Raw genomic sequence first — 20,703 nt, forward strand, 5'->3', positions numbered from 1 at the left:
TTATCATCACGCAAATTCTTCTTGTTTTGCTTCCATATTTTTTCTTTTTTCTTTTTTTTTTTTTTTTTTTTTTTTTTTACTATCTACAAATCTTCAAGTAGATAAAAATGAAGGCAAAGGAGATAATTTTCTCCTTCGTTGTCTTAATGCATCTAAATATTGGTCGAAGAACGCTGTTCGCGATTAGCTTCAGATATATATGTTAATATTCATTGTTAATATTCATCATAGAAGACGAACGTGAAAATGTGTATGTATCAAAGAATATTTGCTAGAAAATATAATTATTTTTTATCAGAATATCTACTATGCCGTAATGCGTGTAATATCATTCCAATTGTACGGTATATCCTGCACAAGGATATCCTACGAACGTACACGAATCTGCGATCCAAAGTAAGTATAATGATATTCTTTGTTTCATCCATCACTTCTCTATAATTCTATTTTACTTCGAGGCAATAGAAGTATTTAACCATATGATCATTCTTCAAACCATACAAATTTCCCAAGTTCCAATTATACGACGATTTTAATCACTGAAAAGATGTTGCATTTCTCTTACTGCTAATCTTCAGCTGACTCTGTGTTTTTCTACCAACATTGAATGCATCTTCCTCGACGTCCTCGGTGTCGTCGATGATTCGCTGCCATGGCGTAGGATTCACGTATGCTGGTTTAGCTTTTTGATGAGCTAATAGTAAGTGGAAATTTATAATCTCAAGTAAATTTTTATCGTTAAATCATACTTTTTTTTATGTAGAAAGAAATAAAACAACTAACGTAAAAGTCCTTGCGTGGCAGGCTTCGGTTTATTCTTCGCCATCTTGCGCCAATTTTCATAAGCTTTCGTGCTCTCCTCTAATCTCTTTTTCCTCTCTTCTTCGAGTTGTTTTCGTTTCATTTCCTCTTTCTTTTGACGTGCTACGGACCAACATCAGAGATAAGAGGAATTATCCGAGGAATAAAATGAAAAATATTTCTTTACCTTTTTCTTCTTCCTTCTTTTTACGTGCCCATTGACGAAGATATAGAGTTTTCACAACAGCAGCTTTATCCTCGACCTCTTTTAGTTGTTTCTGTAACGTCAATTCTTTCTCGATAACAGCTTTCTTCTTCTCCTCTTCCTTTTTCTTCTTCTCGGACCATTTTAAGAAATTCTCTTTCTCTCGGAATTCTCTTTCTTCCTTTTCACGAGCCAGTTTTTCCGCCTCTATTTGCTTCTGTCTCTGAGCCTGTTCTTCCTCCTCCTTCTTTCGCCGCGCCATTTCTTGCTTTCTTCGTATCCACTCGCTGTAAGTGATCTTCTTGGCAAGATACGATTCGTTCGATTTTTTCTCCGATATTCTGATACTGGATACCGATGAGGTAGAAACTTGTACGATCCTATGTCCATTAAACGTGTATCTACGTGACGAGAAACGATATTTTATTGTTGGCCTCAAAATTTCTTATATTATTCTTCAACAATTGTTAAATATTCGAATGAAAACTTCTTAGAAAATCCCAATTGAAAAAAAATAATTAAAAGGAAATAATTGAAATGCATCAAATTTAATTGACGAGAATTATTAAAATACCTTTGCACTTCCGATTCGACTTGCCGAAGTTCGTACTTATCGTCCGCTTCATCAGGAATCCTACATCGTCTCTCGATTCGATTCAAAGGTGTATACGAAGTCACAGACTTGGAACGAGCGATATCGGACTGTAAGGATGCGGATGTGGTCGGTGAATTTAAGGAATAACAACGATACGTTTCTTGAGCTGAACCTTGATCACCGGCATGATTCATAAACGAAGCGGCCAGACCATTGTTAATAGACAGTGTGGACATCATATCGTTCATTTCCGCGGAATCACCGCAATTAGGTACGTGGCGTCCATCGTTTTTCGAATTGACTCTCACTCGAATTTCAACCTCGTGTTCTACATCCTCGTTATTTAAGGTCTCTGCATAAATTGCCGGATTGATGAATCGAACTTCGGTACCAGATCTGGAACTAGTAGGAATTGCACCACAGCGAATCATCCCGTTGCTTCGAGAGGTTTTCCCTTGGCCATCATTAGGCATGAAATTTTTCGAACGATCGGAATTTATCATACATACACCGTTTATAGCCTCGGCATTTTTTACGGCGTGTATCTCATTAACAACGTCATCATCTTTCTTCCAATCATACCAGTTGTCAATGTCGCTTTCAAACATCGTCAAGTGACCTTAAATCCTGATCAGGCAATATGCGATGAAGGTTACAACAGACAAAAGTATATCGAAATTTAACAACTCGTCACATATCGTTGGCTTCCGGTGGTGTCTTACGATTAATCCTTAGGAGTCCCGATGGAACTCACGTATTGCATATTCGTCCATGTTCCGCGCGCGATGTTGTACTTTTCGTTTATACAAACAATGACGAATCCCCTGTTAACGACTGTATACTTCAACGTGAAATTTACCATATAGATTAATACAAAATATGTTCGTGGGGTATCGCGATTTCGAGTTTGACGGAGGTGCCACCTTTAATCAAGAGGAACACCTTCCATTAAGCGATTCCTGATGACACTAATTGAGATTCGTTAGTGTCTTGATTGATACCGTAGATTATTCTAGTAATCGACCAACAAGAAAAACAGATCACACTCGATGCTTTTCGATATATTATGTACGGATTTAATTTTACATCTATATTTAATTTCATTTGCTTTCAAATAAAAATAATGATAATGAAAATTTAAGAAAGAAAACGTGATAAATAAAAAAATTTTTTTTCTCTTCTCTGTTATTTGTTAATTTTAAATGTTTTAACTTACTTTCAAAAATAATTCAGAAGTTAGAAACAAAGTGCGAAAGCTGAATTATTTTTTGAAGGTAATGATACACAAATATAGTTTATGTTCACTAAAGTCTTTATTTGTTTCTTAACTTATTATGTATCCTTATATTACTTGTGCTTGATCGACATATCACTTAATTATCTTTTTTTTTTTTTTTTTTAAATTAATCACGATCTTCAAGAAATTAGCGTTCATTTGATATGATATTTCTTAAATTTGACTCAGTTACATTGTTTTGTTTTGTAATCATTTCATACTCTTCCGTAATTTCTTCAGGTTCTATTTTATTAAAGTACGTTTCTCGTTCTTGATGTACATAGTATGTGTCGTCAAAATTAAAGTGCAATCCAAGAACGATATTCAATGCAGAAGCGTCATACGCATGACAACCGGAATATCGGTATTGTGGTTTCTTATTAAATCGGCATCCTGCTGATTGAGCTCCTGTAATAAATTCAAATTATTTACATGTTAAAATCAATTATTTCAATCTATAAGTTTTTAATATACAAAAATTATTTTTTACATATATACCAATGGGACAAATACAATCTCTGGTTAGTGCACATTGAATCCATGGCAACATTACTTTTTCTCTAATTTCTTTGATATTTCTAATTACTAAGTGCGATGCTCTTATTAATGGAAGAAAAAAGAAACTTTCTGCAGACACGTGAAAATATTCATACATTTTTGGGTGTGTTAAAGAACTAATTGCATGCCTTGTAGGCCAAGTTAAAATTCCAGATTTTGGTAAAAAATATTTTGAAATATCTGAAGAATTTAAACGCACATTTGAATCCATATATAGTATATTTCCTAAAGTATTTAAAGCTGTCTGTAACACATAAAAAAAAGAATTAAATAATATAATTTTTTATTTTTAATTATTATGTATTTAAATATTTATAAAAATATAGTTACTTGAATAACTAAAGGTCTATAGACGTGTAATCTATCATCCTCAACATGAGTTGGAAATAAACTTATATCGAAATGAATCACATTACATTTCGTAGAATTACAAACTGTTCTAATACTTTGCAAAGAATCATCATTTAATCCAACGCTATAAATGACAATACTGTTATTTGGCAAAAAATGACTGATATTTCTCACAAAGCCATAAATATGTTGTTCATTTCCAGGCCTAATAAGAGAAACAACAGTCACATTTTGAGATTTAAGACTAAAAGGTGTTGTGCTTGCTTGTCCATCAAGACCAAGCATTGCAAGATACTTGGAATCTGTTACTAAACGTTTTTCTTCAACATCTTTTAAATTTTCCTGTAAAAATTATAATGAAAATTTAATAATTATTCTCTTATATATTATAAATAAGAAATAGAAGTTAGAAGTTAATTGTTATAGAAATAATTACTTGGAAGTTTCGTAATTGCTTGTGTGTTTCTGTAACCAGAGTTTGAATGGAAGGTCGTTGATTGCTGAAAGCAATAAAAACGATGCTGCTCCCTGCTATGCACATAAGCAACAATAGCAGGCCTTTGGTACGCATCTCTCATCATTTAATCAAATATATTTCCAATTTTTAACAACAATTAGATAAATACATTACATAGGTTATACAATATCCATAACATGATTGATCTTTATAAATAGCTATGATTTTAATGGAAATAAATAGTTATCATATAAATATCAGGAAGTATCATTAATAAGTCCATTTCGTAGAAACGATAATAAAAATCTTTCAACAAATTAGATTAAATTACGTTTTTTTTTTTATAACAAAACACTGTCAGTGCTTTAGCAGACGCCGCATTTTTAGGAACTTTTTGATTTAATAGAAGCTCTATATAATGCCATCACAATTACATAACTGCATTTCGAAATATTCTACAAAATTTAAATAAAATAAGTTCTTGTAAATTTTTTTTATAGAATATAATTTTATTTTTTATTTATTTAATTTGATCATAATTTATATTTATTGAACTTATGTTATATATAATATATATTGGACAAAATTGATAGATTCTACTATTATAATGTTTTAAATAATTAGATAAGATTATCTAATATTGAAATATTTCTGCAATTTTCAACAACATTTTTAAATTAATTTATTTATAATTAAAATATAGATTTATTTTTAATAATTTTTGTTTGATTTTTTGTTTGATTGTAAAATTTAATAATTTTTAAAACAATTATATTTTTTATCCATAATATATATTATTAATTCATTTCATGTTCTTTATTAAATTTTTATATACAATTTATGAAAATACATATATGATTAATGCATAAATTAAAAAATATTGATCGTATAACAAAAACTGATGGCTAGTAACATTTTTGTATGAAACAAATGTGTTACTAAGCTTTACAGAATAAAATATAAAAATACAATTGTTGAGTTTGATATTAATTCTTATTCCCTATATATGAGTATTAATTTTTTATTCTTTGAGATTTGGATTAAAATAATGTGAATAAATTTTATACCAATACTATCAGCACAGGATAATATTAAAAGAAGAAAGGATTTTGGAATTTATGTAAAACACAATAATATTGATATATTTATTATTATTAATTAATTGATATATTGTTGATAATATCTAAATATTATATTTTAAAAATAATATTTATTTCAAATATTTTGAAATAATTTTTTTTCTGAATTGATAATAAATAGTGAGTTATTTGTTTATTTTATATGTAAATTTTTTAAATTAATTAATATATACAGAAATATATATATATTACAATATTGTGGAATTTAATTCTCTTATATTACAATTAAATTTATCATTAAAGAAGTAATGGGTTAAAAATGAAGCTGTATAAGCTAATAGTACATCAAAAAACCTTCAGTGAGGAAGATTTAATAATTAATCCAAAAGATCATCCTAATATAAAAACTGGAGATGTTGTTGAAATTTATCATCCAGAAGTTGAATTTAGTCGTTTACTTCTTCAAGTCACATCATTTAAAGAAGATTTACAAGGACGTGAGACAATTAGTGTGGAAAATAATGTAGCTACAATGTTTCAATTAAGAACATTTACAGATGTATATATGAATGTTGTTAATCCAGATGATGTAGCTTTGGATTCTGTTGAGCTTACTTTTAAAGATCAATATTTGGGTCGGAGTGAAATGTGGAGACTAAAAAATAGCTTGGTAGAATAGATTATTTATATTTGTATATATAGTTAAATATTTACTTTTTATTTCTACTTTATATAAATTTTTATCAGGTAAATACTTGTGTATATATGAACAAAAAGATTGAATTCTGTGGAGGCAGTATAAGATGTCAAGTATATGAAATGTGGTCTCAAGGTGACAGAGTTGCTTGTGGTGTTATAAATAATGATACTAAGGTTCAAATTTAAATATAATTGAAATAAAATATATATAAAATTGTTTTTTAAAAATTTGCTTTTTAGGTTGTGTTTCGTTCTTCAACAAGTATGGTATATCTTTTTATTCAAATGAGTTCAGAAATGTGGGATTTTGATATTCATGGTGATTTATATTTTGAAAAAGCTGTTAATGGATTTTTAGCTGATTTATTTCAAAAATGGAAAAAGAATGGCAGTAATCATGAAGTAACAATAGTTCTATTTTCAAGAACATTTTATAATGCTAGCAGTCCAGAAGAATTTCCAAATCATATGCGTGAGTGTTTGCAACATGATTATAGGGGAAGATTTTATGAAGATTTCTATAGAGTGGTAGTTCAAAATGAAAGATTTGAAGATTGGAGTAATGTATTGGTACAATTACGTAAACTATTCACAGACTATCAAAAAATTGTATTAGAATATCACCAAAAACCAGGTGTTTCTATACCAAAAGCAGTTAATTCAACAGCTGCCCAAGGCAATTTTTTAGAAGTTTTAAATATGTCTTTAAATGGTAACATATTAAAAATATATGATTAAATTTATTGTGAGATATATTTTTCAACTTAATTTATTTATAGTATTTGAGAAACATTATCTGGATCGTAGTTTTGATAGAACTGGTCAATTATCTGTAGTGATTACACCTGGTGTAGGTGTTTTTGAAGTTGACAGAGAATTAACAAATGTTACAAAACAAAGAATTATTGATAATGGAGTTGGTAGTGATTTGGTATGTGTTGGTGAGCAACCATTACATGCAGTACCTCTGTTAAAGGTATTATATAAAAAAAAAATATTAAATAATAATGATTAACAATATAGAGAATATTAAAATTTTGATATGATTTTAGTTTCATAATAAAGACACATCTATTAATGCACCTGATGATTATAGTATGCCACATTGGATTAATCTTAGTTTTTATTCAACAAATAAAAAAATTCCTTATTCCACATTTATACCTCGTATAAAACTTCCTCAAAGAGTATCAAAACAATCAATGGAAAATGGAAAATTGCAATGTAAAAATAAACTTTTGCAAGAAGATTCAAGAGAATGTTTACATAATACTTTATTTGATTATGATGCATATGATGCACAAGTTTTTCAGTTACCTTCAGTTCACACATCAAGGTAAATTTAATTAAATTAATATTTTGAATGAAATTATTATAATTATTAAAATTTAATTAAAATTTTAAAATTAATGATTCTAATTTAAAATTTTATATAAGTAGTTTGCAACGGGTTACAACAAGAACTAAAAAAACAAGTGTTACAAGTATGGAAACACATAATAATGCACATATATTAAAACTTTTAAAAAGAAAAATGTCAGATCCTGATATACATCATCCACCACCTGAATCTCACTCACCTCCAGCTGCCACAAGAAGTGCAGCAATTTTAATACCTTCTAGAATAGATGATATAACTAGTAGTGAATCTAATGGAGAAGTTAATGGTATTTATTTTAATTATTTTCAACATATTATCTTTATCATTATTTATAACATACGTACTAATAAAACATTAAAAAATATTTAATAATTATATGTTACAGAATCAAGAATATCAGTAAAAAGCGATTTAACCGATTCAGAAATATCACCACCATTTAGGCCAGTTGTTGGTAGTGCTGGAAGTCCCACAAATACAATATCTCAACCTACAAATATTAGACCAAGTAGAGCACTTATAAATCCATTTGATCCATCTCATGTTACGATTAAATTAACTAGTAACAGACGGAGATGGACGCATATTTTTCCTAAAGGTAATTATTAATAAAGATATAATAATAGAAAATTCCATAATTATTTAAATTTAATTTAAACATTTTAGGACCAACAGGTGTGCTTATACAGCAACATCATTATCAAGCTGTACCAACACAAATGTGTTCAGAATCACAATCTGATATTACTTCTATTATAAGTGGTTCCTCTATGGAACATAATGACATCTCTAATTCAAATAATATTCAAGATCGTTAGTATTTTATATAAAATACATAAGTTCTGTATTATCATAATATAGAATTGCATCTATGTTTTTCATAGATATAAAAAATAAACCACAAAGATTAAATCTTTCATTATCAAATGCTGATAAAAGTGGGAATCCAATATCTTCTACAGGAAATAAATCTTTAACATTATTATGGGGTGCTACTGGTGAACAGGAATGGACACCAGCACTTACAACAGGTTTGCATATATTTTAATAAAATAATTTACAACACAAATATACTATATAACTACTGGCAAATAATATTTTATAACATATCCAAATAACAATATTAGCCATGTTATTATTCACGAAATATTATAAAATGAGTTTACAGTTTGAAGAAAGAATTTTAAAAGAATTTTCTATTAAACAAACAATTAATTTTTATGGCAGAAAATATTGGACAATTAATTGCAGAAATATAATGCTTCTTGGCAGCTTTAGAAACAATAAAAACATAAATAAAATGTAGGTGTAATGTAAATTATTCAACTGATGCATATATTGATAAAATATTTCGTTCTTACTCATACCAAGAAGGATTAATAGAAATATTTTAAAACATAATTCCTTAAAGAATGAAAATAGTTAAACATATGTATTTAAAAAAAAAAATATTGTTTTCCAAGTAGAAATGAATGAAAATTTGATACACAATCACACAATCATCATGCATAAGAAGTATTTTCATTCTTGGACATATTCATATTTATTTTTGAAATTCATCGATCATTTATATGAATAATATTATTACATTTATTTCCATGCTATGGTACGTCTTATTGGGATGCAACGCTGGACGCATTGACGCGTGTGTGATGTACAACTATGATGTCACATTAAACAGCAATCATAGGTTAGCGCTATACGTTATTGGGGGTTGATTCGGTTATGGTACACATTTATTTTTAGGAAATTAAATTTGTAGCGACTTTTGTTCTTCATAGCTCTAGTTTTTATGATTCTTCTATGCATGTATGTTTTCTATTGCAAAAAAAGTGTAATTCTAATTTCCAAAAAATTTCTACAAACAATAATCTATTTTGTTATTAGAATCATTTATACACCTACATATAATTTTTTCGTTATCTCTTATCTTTATTTATTTTTATAAAATGTTTGCACTGTTCAAAATTCTAATTTTTTTCTTAATGATTCTCCATATATTCTATCATTTAAGAAATCACTATTTGTGGTTCAAATATTCTTCAAACATTTTCTCATCTGTTTCATAATCCTTTCATTCTATCATCTTGCTTTAATTACTAATTTCTTAATAATGAGTAGTATCATTAGTAGTATTTAATAATATTGGTAGACTAATATTTAGTAATTTAATTTTAGATAAATTTATTAAAATATTTATCAATTATATATAGATATATGTATACTTTTCATATCACTTTCACAAATTTGGAAATTTTATAACAAATTATTTTGAACATTCATGTAACTACATTAAATAATATATTTTTGCATTGCATGCTTTAATATTTAGTCATGATCATCTTGGATTTCACATACTGGTAATACATATCGTAACACTAATATATTACTATCTTTGATAGATATAGTATTTACATAATACATACTTGCATTATATAGTAATTTTGTGAAAAAAATTTCTTCTGTATACTACATCTATGTATTTTTGTATTAACTGCTACAAATACTTAGATTTAGTACTTATGTAGTTATGAAATTAACATTATATATTAAATAAATCATTTTTATTTATTTCAAATAATCTAAAATGCAAATTGCATTTCTTACATATATTTTATATATTATTTTTTAGGTGTTGATTGGAAATCATTGACAATTCCAGCATGTTTGCCTATTACTACAGATTATTTTCCTGACAAAAGAAGCTTACAAAATGATTATGTGGTATCAGATTATAATCTTCTACCTGATGATGTTAATACAGATTTTGCTCAACAACGAGCTATATATAAAAAGCCTTTAACAACTGCCGAAGTATTTAAAGAACTTGTATCACAAAGATTAGCGCAGGTATCTATTAATCGTATTAATAAGATTTTTTCGTGTACATATACAATTCATACATATAATGTATATTTTTTTTTTATAATTAAGGGTTTTCAATTAATTATCTTAGCACAAAATAATAAAAATCAAAGCAATACACCTGGTAGTACTACTGTTCCTGCAATAAGTTCTGTAATGCGAGGACGGCAAACAGAATCAGAACCTAAAGAAGAATATTTGCTAAGTATTGGTAGAATATTTCATAAAATATCTTTATTTGATAATTGTATAACAGTAACAAGATATCGGCCAAGGTAAAAATTTTGAGTTATAAATTAATAAATAAAGAAAAATTAATTATATGTATTTTTACAGACATCCATATCCTCCATTTAATATTCATTATCTTTATCGATTTCATGCACCACATCATGATACTTATGAAGTATCATGGATATCTTTTACAACAGAAAAATTAGAAAATTATAATTGGAATTATTTAGACCATTATATTTGTACTAGGGGTCATACCGATTTTGCTTTAGTAGAGGTAAAATTTGTATAATATAAAAAAATATATATTTATATTTAATTTTTTAAAATTGATTAAAATTTTCTAGGCACTTAAATATTGGAGATTTCGCGTATTTTTACTTCCTTTACATAATTCTGCGATTCGAAAATTTTCAGAAGGATCATCAAGATGTGATATATACACGCCTCTCACTACTTCTGAACAAGTTTTTCTCTTGGATGGATTTTTACGATTCATTGAACTATGGCCCAATAAAATACGACGTCCGAATCCAAATAAAAATTGGGTAAAAATTTTTGTATAAAAATAATTAAAACATAATATATAAATTATTTTTTTCAGGAATTAAAAAATATATAAAATAAACATTTTATAAATTGAAATTGTCAAAAAGAAAGATAGAAAAAAATTAGATTAGAAAATATTTTGCTATTACTTTTTTCTTTTTTTTTTTTAAATTTGAACAGTACACGAGTTTAACGGTTCGTTTTGTATAATATTCTTTTGCACTATAAAATTGAATGTCGCATGCCTAATGTATGCCTAAGTAACGCAATTTATTTCGGTGCTTTCGTTGATTTTAAATATTTATTATTTTATTTGATATTAGAAATCGTAATTTTGATTTATTTTGCAAAATTTTTCATGCAGTGCCATTGTAATATAGAATAGTGCGTTTCTCTGGTGTATTAGATATTTAGGATATAACAAATAATAACAAGGGTTAATTTAAATTTCGAAAAAAATGGCACGATTTTCACAAGCTTATTTGGCACTCGATAAATCACTTATAGTGGCTATAACATATTCGAATACGTTAATATTTTTATATATATACAAACTAATTATTCTCAAATAACATCTTTAAATTAGTATTGTAGCTACAAATATCAATGGCGAGATTACACAATTACATGAAAGATACACATAATTGTAGATAAAAATAGGCCAGTAGAATGTTAGGAGAGGGTATTTTAGCATGATATGTTTCAGAACCCTTCAACTCTAGGTGGTGTTTCCCAGAGAGATCCCGCCTCTCACTTGACCAGGCGCAGGCACAGCACGAGCCTGATTGTCCTCACTAACCAGGTATATCCTCGTATCCTGTAGCCTCGATATGCTGACCCAGGTGTCGATGAAATCATTATCATGTCAATCCATTAATTTCAATATATTTTGCCTTATTTGGCAATAAAAACCACCTATGAAATCTCGATGTTCTTTTTTTAATCTTTATTGTATATCAATTTACTTTCGATACTTTAATATTAGATTTTAATAAATAATTAGATTTAATTAATAGATAATTAATAAAATTAGTTAGAACATTCAGACAGCTTACACAGTATTATACAATGAATGCAACCATGCTTGATATCTGCCTTGAATGCGCACATAATTTTTAGCAATGCTTTTGTGTAATGCAAAACGCAGACGTTTTATTTATCTTCTTTTCTTTTCATCGATGTAATAATGCTCTCTGAATACGATGTTAACAATACATTACAGTTAAACAAACCAGAGATATACTTCTTCATGATCATGAGCTTATTCATACATTTACAATTACCCATACTTTTCATCATGCTTTTCAGACCAATCTAGTCGGCAGCTCTCCCTTCAGGGAGCGACTTGGAAGCAATCGTCTACCAGAGAAACCGAGACCAAGGTTTGAACAAGCTTAGATTGATGATTTCGGCATTATTGCTTTAGCAAATGTAATGGTATAGCTTGCAACCTATTCATCTTGCAGTGAAGGGTCCACGGAAGTTTGATGTTTGATGATTTTTTATTTGGCTTGTTTGCTTTTGTACTGCATATCTTTAATTACTAAATAGAACAGCTTTTAATTGTGCTTATATTTTTTCGAAATATTTAATGTAAATAACTATATATTTTTGATTGAAAAAAAAATCATGCACAAATGTTTACAGGAATTATATCTATATTTTACTGATTAGAAGATATTTTTTTCTTATATATATATACACACACACATAATATAATATATATATAATATATATATATATATATGATTTATTTTATTTTAATATTATTATTTTTAATATTATTAGTTTTAATATTATTTATAATATAGATCGTAAAAAAACATAAAAATTATGTTAAATATATTGATTTTATCAATAATATCAAATATATATATAACTTTATTTAGCTTCATAAACAGATATTTTTTTAAAGGAATGCATAGTAAAAACGATATTGCACAAAACTCTTGATAGACTGCACATCTGCATGTTTTATAAAATAAAATTAGTAAAATAATAATGATTTGCGTATATGCTTTATACAACAAGTATTAAGTATTATCATATTAAGTATTAAAAAAGAAGTCAGATTAAAATTCAAAATTATTCAATTAATATTTTGTTATTTGCTTAAAAATATTACATGCTTCTACTCTGGTGATGAATTTAAAGGTGATGAATATTTTTAATGTGTTCTATTTCTGGAAAGGGTGTGCAGAATAGAAAAGATTGTATTTGTAAATGTTTAAGAACAATCTTTGTATATATTGCCCATTCTATACTTTTCAGCTGCTTTCATCCTTCTTTACATCATTTAGTAAAAAATAGTATATAGAGTATTTGTACCATGTATTATATATAATTAATAATAAAATATTATAAAAAATTGTCAAGAATAAAATTAAAATTGTACAAATACTCTGTATGGTAGAAAATATTGGTAGTGAGTGAGGGAGTGACGGGGTTCTCTGTACAGGAGAGGCATGTAGTGAATACCGCTGCGGCTGCCCGCACGTGCCTCGACACTCCTCGCCACGTGCCAAACAGGTTGGTTTTATTCTTTTTTCAATTCAACTTTAAATATAAATATTTTCCAATTATGGAAAGATATGTATGTATATCTTATATGTTATTATTGAAACATTAATTATAATATAGTTAAATAATAATAAATATAATTAGTAATATAATTATAATTCTGAAAACAATGATAAAACTATTTTTATATTTTATAATTGAATATTAAAATTTTAATATTAATTTTATACTTTTTTATATACATGCATATTAATTGAAGATATTCTATATTATATTATCGTATGAAAAAACATGCAAACGGTATTATGCATATGTAAATAAATTTTGTTGCTTTCCATATTGCAATCTTAGACATTGCTTAATTTTTCAATCGCTCTGTGTTTCTTTTCTATGTTCCATTATAAGTATTACTTGATTATTTTACTTATCTTTGTTAGATCAGGTTCCAAAGTGATGGATAGAGGACGAATCTCACCCGCTAGTGAAGCTGTGTTACCTCTTTCACTTGAGCAACAGCAAGATCATTTTGATTCTAATGAGGATAGGTAAAACATCTAGTTTCATCAAGTTTATACATCATATAAATTATTTTCATCAATATCTTATTAATATTTGAATGTGGTCGACAGTTCAAGCATGGAATTGACGAAGTTAAAAAATACTGCATCGAATAACGAGATTCTAGAGGCAATGAAACATTCGCAAAATGGAGTGGGATTTCTTACACAACATCCATCTCTTCCAAGTCAAACATTTGTCAGTGCAGATGCAGTACAATGGCTAAATAATCATATAGAAGGAGGAGTGACAGTAGAGAATGCTATTAATATAATGAATGTAAAAATCATTTTTTATATATATAAAGAAATTCTATTGATTATATTTTTTAATTCTAATGATATATTTTCATTTAGGGTATGATACAGGATAAGTTAATATGTCATGCATCTGGAGATTTTTCAAAACCATTCATTCTAGGATTTTATTTATACCATATAGTACAAGATAAAGAAAATCAAAGAGGTAAGATAATTTAATATTTATTAATTATATAAAAATTTGATATTTATTTTTTAATATAATTTTTATTTTTAAGCTGGAGATTATTTTTCACCTCTAGGAGACTTGCAAAGTTTTGAAAATGAATGGGTAGAAGTTGAAATAAAAGCACCCAAAGGTTGGTGCGAACCTCCCTCGTCAGGATCATTTCCTCCGATGACTATATCTAATTGCGATACCGTGGATGAATCAAATGTAGTATCATTTCTTAAAGATGATTTAGACATATCAGATATTGCAGATGAAGCAGACTGGCAAGGTATTTTTATATTTTGTATTATATATATTATACTTTTGTTATCTCTTACTAATTCTAAAGAAATGACAATTAATTTACTTTGGGAATTTTTTTTTTAGTTCCATTATATAAACACACTCATTTAGATATAGATATAAACAATAAAAGTGATAGAATTGAATGGGGACATTTAAGATATCAATCCATATATAAAGTGGATCATTCTTATGAACTAGTAGTACAATGGGTTGCATCATCTGGTAGTATAGTCGCTGATCTCGTAAGTAGATTTTTTTCATATTATATAAGATATAATAAAATAAATATAATAAAATTATATTTTGAAATATAATTATTATACTTGAATTTTAATTTGGAAAGATATTTGTGTGCCAACGTAAGGCTCAAACATGTGGAATTCAAATGGTTCCTATTCCCAGTGATTTGTTAGCACTACCATTCACTTTAAGAAGTGATCCTTTAAGAGGACCTATTTTTATACCATTAAATACTGAATGTCTTATGGCAAATAAACGACATCTTTTTGAAGGTTTGATTTAGATATTAATACGAATTAATACTAATTTTATATAATTTCATATAATTAAATATAAAATAAAAAATGAAAGATTGCATTTATATCACTGATTTCAGAATTTCGAGAGGAAACTTATGCACAAAGATTCTTTCTGTTTCAAGAAACAATCATACAAAGATTTGGTTTTGTTCCATGTTTAATAGAAAGTACTGAAAATGATCATCAATATGTTCACATGACTGGTAATGCATTTATATTAATTCCTTCTACAATAAACACAAAAGCTCGTCCTCGAACTGCTACCAATATTGTAAGACGAAATACGGGACAGAAAGGATATCCAATTCATTCTGATCAACCTAGTCCTCATGAAGCATATATTACAAGACATGTTAGCGGGAAAAATAAAGATGATTATAATAAAGATAAAAGGGTAAGTGTTTGTAATTTCTTTTTTTTAGTAAGAGAAATTAATTTTTATTTATTTAGATTGGATTTCTTTGGTCATGGAATCATATGATTAGTCGAAAATGGAGATCGTCATCGACATTAATCGGCGATGAATTATTTCAAAAAAAACTTATTCAAGATTTTAGACATTTTTGTTCAAATGGGGACAACAGATTAAAACAATTTTGGGAATCTTGTTGGGAAATAAAAGAAAGATCATGTACGAAAACGAACTAAAATATCAAGTAAAATATATAACATAGATATTGTTTTATAAGTTAATATCTTAATTAATATTTAAGAAATTTAATTTCACTACCATTAAAATAAGTATCTCATTTAAATAGTTAAGAAATAATTTAAACTGTACTATGTACTTGTGATACGATTATTCTTATGAAAACGAAAGTATGTACAAAAATTAATGATATATTTTAGTGTTTAAAAAACAACGTAAAAGAACTGAAAAGCAATGTTTATAATACATATTTCAAGTTTACTTAGTTTGCATAAGATATTTGTTTACGAAATTAATGATGATAATAAATTTATAATTTTTGTTACTAATATGTGTACTGATATACTTATAAGAAAAGAAAGTAAAGTCACATTGAGAAAGAAATAAAGAAATTCGTATTTTTACATTTTTAAAGATGATATACTAACAAAAATATGATATTTATTTATTTTTCTATACGTAACATTTCATTTTTATATTATATTAATCTCAATTTAGAAAAATGTTGAAACTGTCAATCAATATCAGCACATTTTTCATATATTTCAAATTATTATAGAAAATACTTAACATAATATATTATTATTTCAGTTTTACGAATCTCTAATATTGTACTTTTCCAATATTCTAACAATATTCTATACCATACATTAAATACATATTTTAATCAAAATATTACAAAATTTTGAATAAAATGTAGAAATATCATGTTGCACATGAAAAAATATTAACCAAACAGCAAATAATTATTCATGAATTATTTATACTGTCGATATGTCGATGAAAATATAATATGTAAATACATACCATTAGAAGGCTACTCTAGAGGGAGATGTCCCAAAATATTTTTTATTTTTTCTCATAAATGATCGACTGTAACAATATCTTTATGAGTATCATTTCATTAAAGTTAAAAAAGAAAAAAAATGGAAATACAAACCTAGAAGCAAGCGGAGTATTAAAGAAACCACGGGAAATACTACGTTTAAGTAAAGATTCCTGAGATGGTGTATGTTGTAATTCACCAGTTTTATGAGTACCAATATTATGTATGTTTTCAGGATTGACGAAATTTGCCCAATAATCTGAGGGAATTTTCAATAAACTTTCTACGATCTATAAAAGATAAAAATTTTATATTTTTAAAAAATCAAGATAAAAACATTAATTAGTATTTTCAGTTTTTCATTTTTTATACTAACAGCAACTTGATTATTCGTTTCGGAAAGAAGAGAAGTAGGTGATGGTTTCTGAGAACTATAACCCACCAAAGTAGGTCCAAAAACTTTAGCTAAATTACTTATTGGCATTTTACATTCTGGACTGCTTGATACTCTTTGCAAGTGCAAAATTAAAAAGGCAAGTGTATCTCTATTAGGTTGAGGTAATTCTGAAATTGCTTGGTATAAAGCAGCATCAGCATCTTGTTTATCAGTAATAGTAGTTGCACGAACAAAGTCTGCCCATAATCCGACAGTAATTAACGGTTCCCGTAATGATCTAAAAGTAATAAAAGAAATTTTATAAGTTGATTAATTTTTTTCCTTTTATGAATTATTTTAATAATGTACCTAAGAAAATCTTTAAGGGTAGAACATATGGTAGGAATGTCAACGTCAGAAAGATTAGGGGCACCTTTGCCTTTAAGGAATTTTTCTTTTAGATATTTTACTTCTGCTGAACCACCATTTACTCTATATAGTCCTTGTTCACTCATTCCTCTTAATTCTATCTCATTAATACAATGAACAACTAATGATGGTACCATTGGTGGAATCATAGGTGTATAATCTGCTATTGTTCCCTAAAAATAATTTGTTACGATTTTATTATTAATAAATTAATAAATATTTAATAAATATTAATAAATAAATTAATAAATTTAAAATACTCACTGATGTGCCACGTAATGTAGGTGTATTTCCAGTAGGTATACATGGTAATGGCACTAAGTCTTTACATTCTGTATGAGCTGTAGCTCTACAATCTTTACATTTCAAAGCTATTTTTCCAAAACGAATCCTGAAATATTATATATAATGTTTACAATACTTCTATGTACAATTAAAATTGATTTTATAATTCTTATTTTAATTATTATCTCTTTTTATAAATATTCTTTGATATATATTTTACCTTTTATCACAGGGTGTACAAACTTCTGGTTTAATTACTGTCTTTGCTATAAAACTATGTCCTCTAGCTGATTTTGTATTTAAAGTATATCCTCCAATATTTGGACTAGGTTTAAAGATACCTTCAGAATCTGATCCTGATGTGAGAGCTTCTATTTTTGGTGCAGACGGCTATAATATAATTTTAATATTAAAATTAGAATGAAAATATGAAAAAAATATTTCTTTTAAATAAAATTATTTACAGCAGTATCAATTTGTATTTCATTTGTATTAAGAGGTGTTAATTTTGATCTACTACGATCACCACTTTTACGTCTTTTAGGTGAATTATGTAAAGGACCCTGTGGATCTTGATTCTCATCCCCAGGTATAGCTTCAATTACAGAAGATGCAGTGATATTGCCATCTTTTGGCACCACTACTGTAGTTGTGGCTACTATTCTATCAGATGAAGTTAATTCTGTGGTTTTTTGTGTTCCACTACGTCTCTTTTTTGCGGAATATTCACCACTAGGTCTATGCTCTTTCCATTCACGTTTTTTTTGATTTTGTTGAATGATTGCACTAATATCTAAATCATCTTCTGATTTTGAGAAACAACTTAAGTCACTTAAAATAGAGCCAGTGGAGTCCAGCTCCGCTATAGTATTTAATCTGAAAATAATAATTATTGAATTTTAAAATATTAATCAAGTACTTAAATATCAAATATATTTTTCATAACTCACTTTTCATTTTGATGAACATCTTTAATATGTATATTACTATGTCGACCATTTAATGTAGTATTATTTAAAAATTGTAATTTTTCACGAGTTTCATCATTTAAATTTCTTCCACCATCATTAAATAAAAGATCTCTAACCATGGCAATTTGTCTTTCCTAAATATATATATGATTAAAAAAATATTCCTTTTAAATAATTGAAAATTATAAATTAAATATATTTACCAATGAATTTCTTTGTTCTTCAACAGTACGTCTTCTTTTTTTCTCTTCATCTAGAAGTCTTCTAGCATGACTTAATTTTCTATCTAAATCAGCTGCCTCTTGATGAGCTTTTTCTAAAGCTGTATGAAGACGTTGACATTCTTGTATAGATGCTAACCATTTTTGTCTCATTTCTTCTTGATTTATAGCAAATTTTAAAAATTCTATAGGAAAATATGTTTTTTCAATTTAATATATTACTTAAAATTATATTTCAGGAATAAAAATGACAATTACATTTTCTTATATTCTATATATTTTTTATATGTTAAATAAAATTTCTTCAATTTATTATAGCGTAAATAAAAATATAAAAAAATATTACATAAATTAAAAATGATAAAAATTTTAATACAAAACATATATATGAATATAATGATATTTATATTATTTATATGTATTTCCTAATATTTTTATATGATTTTAAAGAAATAAATTAATAATTAAATTAATATTAGTAATAAATTATGATTATGATTTAATATTAAAAGATATTAATACAAATTAATTAGTAAAACATTATATAGAATAACTATGTGAAAATCAAACCTTCTTCGCAAGCTCCATTTACGAATACATTTGTACATCGAACCACTTCATCGTGGCTTGCGAGCAACGATAACGACGCAGTCATCTTTAAATTGTTGTAGAACTTGTTTAAAGAAAATTAAGATATTTTGTCATATGTGTACGAACCACGCAGCTTAATTTGTAACGATTTTCTATCGATTATTTCGTTCTTACAATTCGTATCGTTATAAATATCACTTTATTAGATCTTTAATTATTAATCTGATAATATAATTCATGTTATACATTTCTATCTTAGATTTTCACTGATATTATCGAAAAATTATTTCTTCGACGAAAATATATCATTACCGTGTCACGAAGCCGTTGACATTATACGTTGAACACACAACAACCGCTTTTTCCAGCAGTTTAAATTCAACCAATCACAAAAATATTTCTTCGATTACTTTTTCATTTCTCCACCAGGTGGCTACCTAGTTTCATCACGGCGGGAAGTCAGTTTGTACATGGTGGTGGTGCATTCCGATTTTATTTTAAAATTAATATTTTTGTGATTTAAAGTGTAAAATTGTCAATAAATAACTTTAAAAAAAGTAAGTACAAAAATATAACTATTCATATATAATATAATTATTTCACACAAACATGAGTTACAAATATATTTGATAAATTTTATAAATTCATAACTAAAATTTTTTTCTCTTTACTTTCCTATAAAAACTATAATATTGAAAATGGAATCGTCCACTTTGAAATAGAATTTAAATATCAGAATTAGAATTAAATATCATTTAAATTTATTTTCTTATAAAAAAAAACAAATCAAGAAGTTTTAAAAAAATATATAAAAAATGGTTTGCAAATATTTTTCAATTTTTTATGCTGAAATCTTTTATATATATATATTCTTTAAGCTTTTGTAAAACATTAAGAATTAACATAAATAT

The 20,703-nt window shown here is 26.8% G+C and overlaps 4 protein-coding genes across 13 annotated transcripts; 1 reads left to right on the forward strand and 3 right to left on the reverse strand.

Annotated features, from left to right (window-relative positions):
* Positions 1-51: 51 nt before the first annotated feature.
* Positions 52-2,673, reverse strand: LOC100576843 (inner centromere protein). The gene is made up of 4 exons (XM_003250351.4): positions 1,581-2,673; positions 989-1,407; positions 784-924; positions 52-694 (listed from the first exon to the last, which is right to left on the reverse strand). The coding sequence occupies exons 1-4, from the start codon at positions 2,207-2,209 to the stop codon at positions 537-539; spliced, it is 1,347 nt and encodes a 448-aa protein (XP_003250399.1). The 5' UTR covers positions 2,210-2,673; the 3' UTR covers positions 52-536.
* Positions 2,674-2,983: 310 nt separating this feature from the next.
* On the reverse strand, positions 2,984-4,647 carry LOC102655841. The gene is made up of 4 exons (XM_006564055.3): positions 4,223-4,647; positions 3,766-4,128; positions 3,376-3,679; positions 2,984-3,285 (listed from the first exon to the last, which is right to left on the reverse strand). The coding sequence occupies exons 1-4, from the start codon at positions 4,355-4,357 to the stop codon at positions 3,026-3,028; spliced, it is 1,062 nt and encodes a 353-aa protein (XP_006564118.1). The 5' UTR covers positions 4,358-4,647; the 3' UTR covers positions 2,984-3,025.
* A 930-nt stretch (positions 4,648-5,577) lies between these two features.
* Positions 5,578-16,422, forward strand: LOC100576879 (GATOR complex protein DEPDC5). Of its 10 annotated transcripts, none has more exons than XM_026444663.1 (24): positions 5,578-5,992; positions 6,070-6,195; positions 6,262-6,733; positions 6,801-6,997; positions 7,074-7,357; positions 7,459-7,688; positions 7,788-8,000; positions 8,069-8,215; positions 8,287-8,433; positions 9,084-9,092; positions 10,035-10,252; positions 10,337-10,542; positions 10,604-10,778; positions 10,849-11,049; positions 11,757-11,852; positions 13,464-13,579; positions 14,008-14,115; positions 14,200-14,407; positions 14,485-14,593; positions 14,667-14,888; positions 14,987-15,147; positions 15,249-15,417; positions 15,522-15,838; positions 15,895-16,422. In XM_026444663.1, the coding sequence occupies exons 1-24, from the start codon at positions 5,642-5,644 to the stop codon at positions 16,090-16,092; spliced, it is 4,680 nt and encodes a 1,559-aa protein (XP_026300448.1). In that variant the 5' UTR covers positions 5,578-5,641; the 3' UTR covers positions 16,093-16,422. The 10 variants fall into 10 exon arrangements, with proteins under 10 accessions (XP_026300448.1, XP_026300451.1, XP_026300452.1 ...); XM_026444666.1 differs by lacking the exon at positions 13,464-13,579 and adding an exon at positions 12,359-12,432 and having other exon boundaries at positions 5,585-5,992; XM_026444667.1 differs by having other exon boundaries at positions 5,585-5,992; positions 13,509-13,579.
* LOC410144 (rac GTPase-activating protein 1) lies at positions 12,962-20,171 on the reverse strand. Its single transcript, XM_393627.7, has 11 exons — positions 19,772-20,171; positions 19,184-19,386; positions 18,960-19,114; positions 18,474-18,885; positions 18,230-18,399; positions 17,989-18,115; positions 17,665-17,897; positions 17,296-17,593; positions 17,034-17,209; positions 16,901-16,966; positions 12,962-13,015 (listed from the first exon to the last, which is right to left on the reverse strand). The coding sequence occupies exons 1-10, from the start codon at positions 19,854-19,856 to the stop codon at positions 16,903-16,905; spliced, it is 1,923 nt and encodes a 640-aa protein (XP_393627.4). The 5' UTR covers positions 19,857-20,171; the 3' UTR covers positions 12,962-13,015; positions 16,901-16,902.
* Positions 20,172-20,703: the final 532 nt, after the last annotated feature.

The sequence above is a fragment of the Apis mellifera genome, linkage group LG13 (assembly GCF_003254395.2).
Source record: "Apis mellifera strain DH4 linkage group LG13, Amel_HAv3.1, whole genome shotgun sequence".
Classification (NCBI taxonomy): domain Eukaryota; kingdom Metazoa; phylum Arthropoda; class Insecta; order Hymenoptera; family Apidae; genus Apis; species Apis mellifera.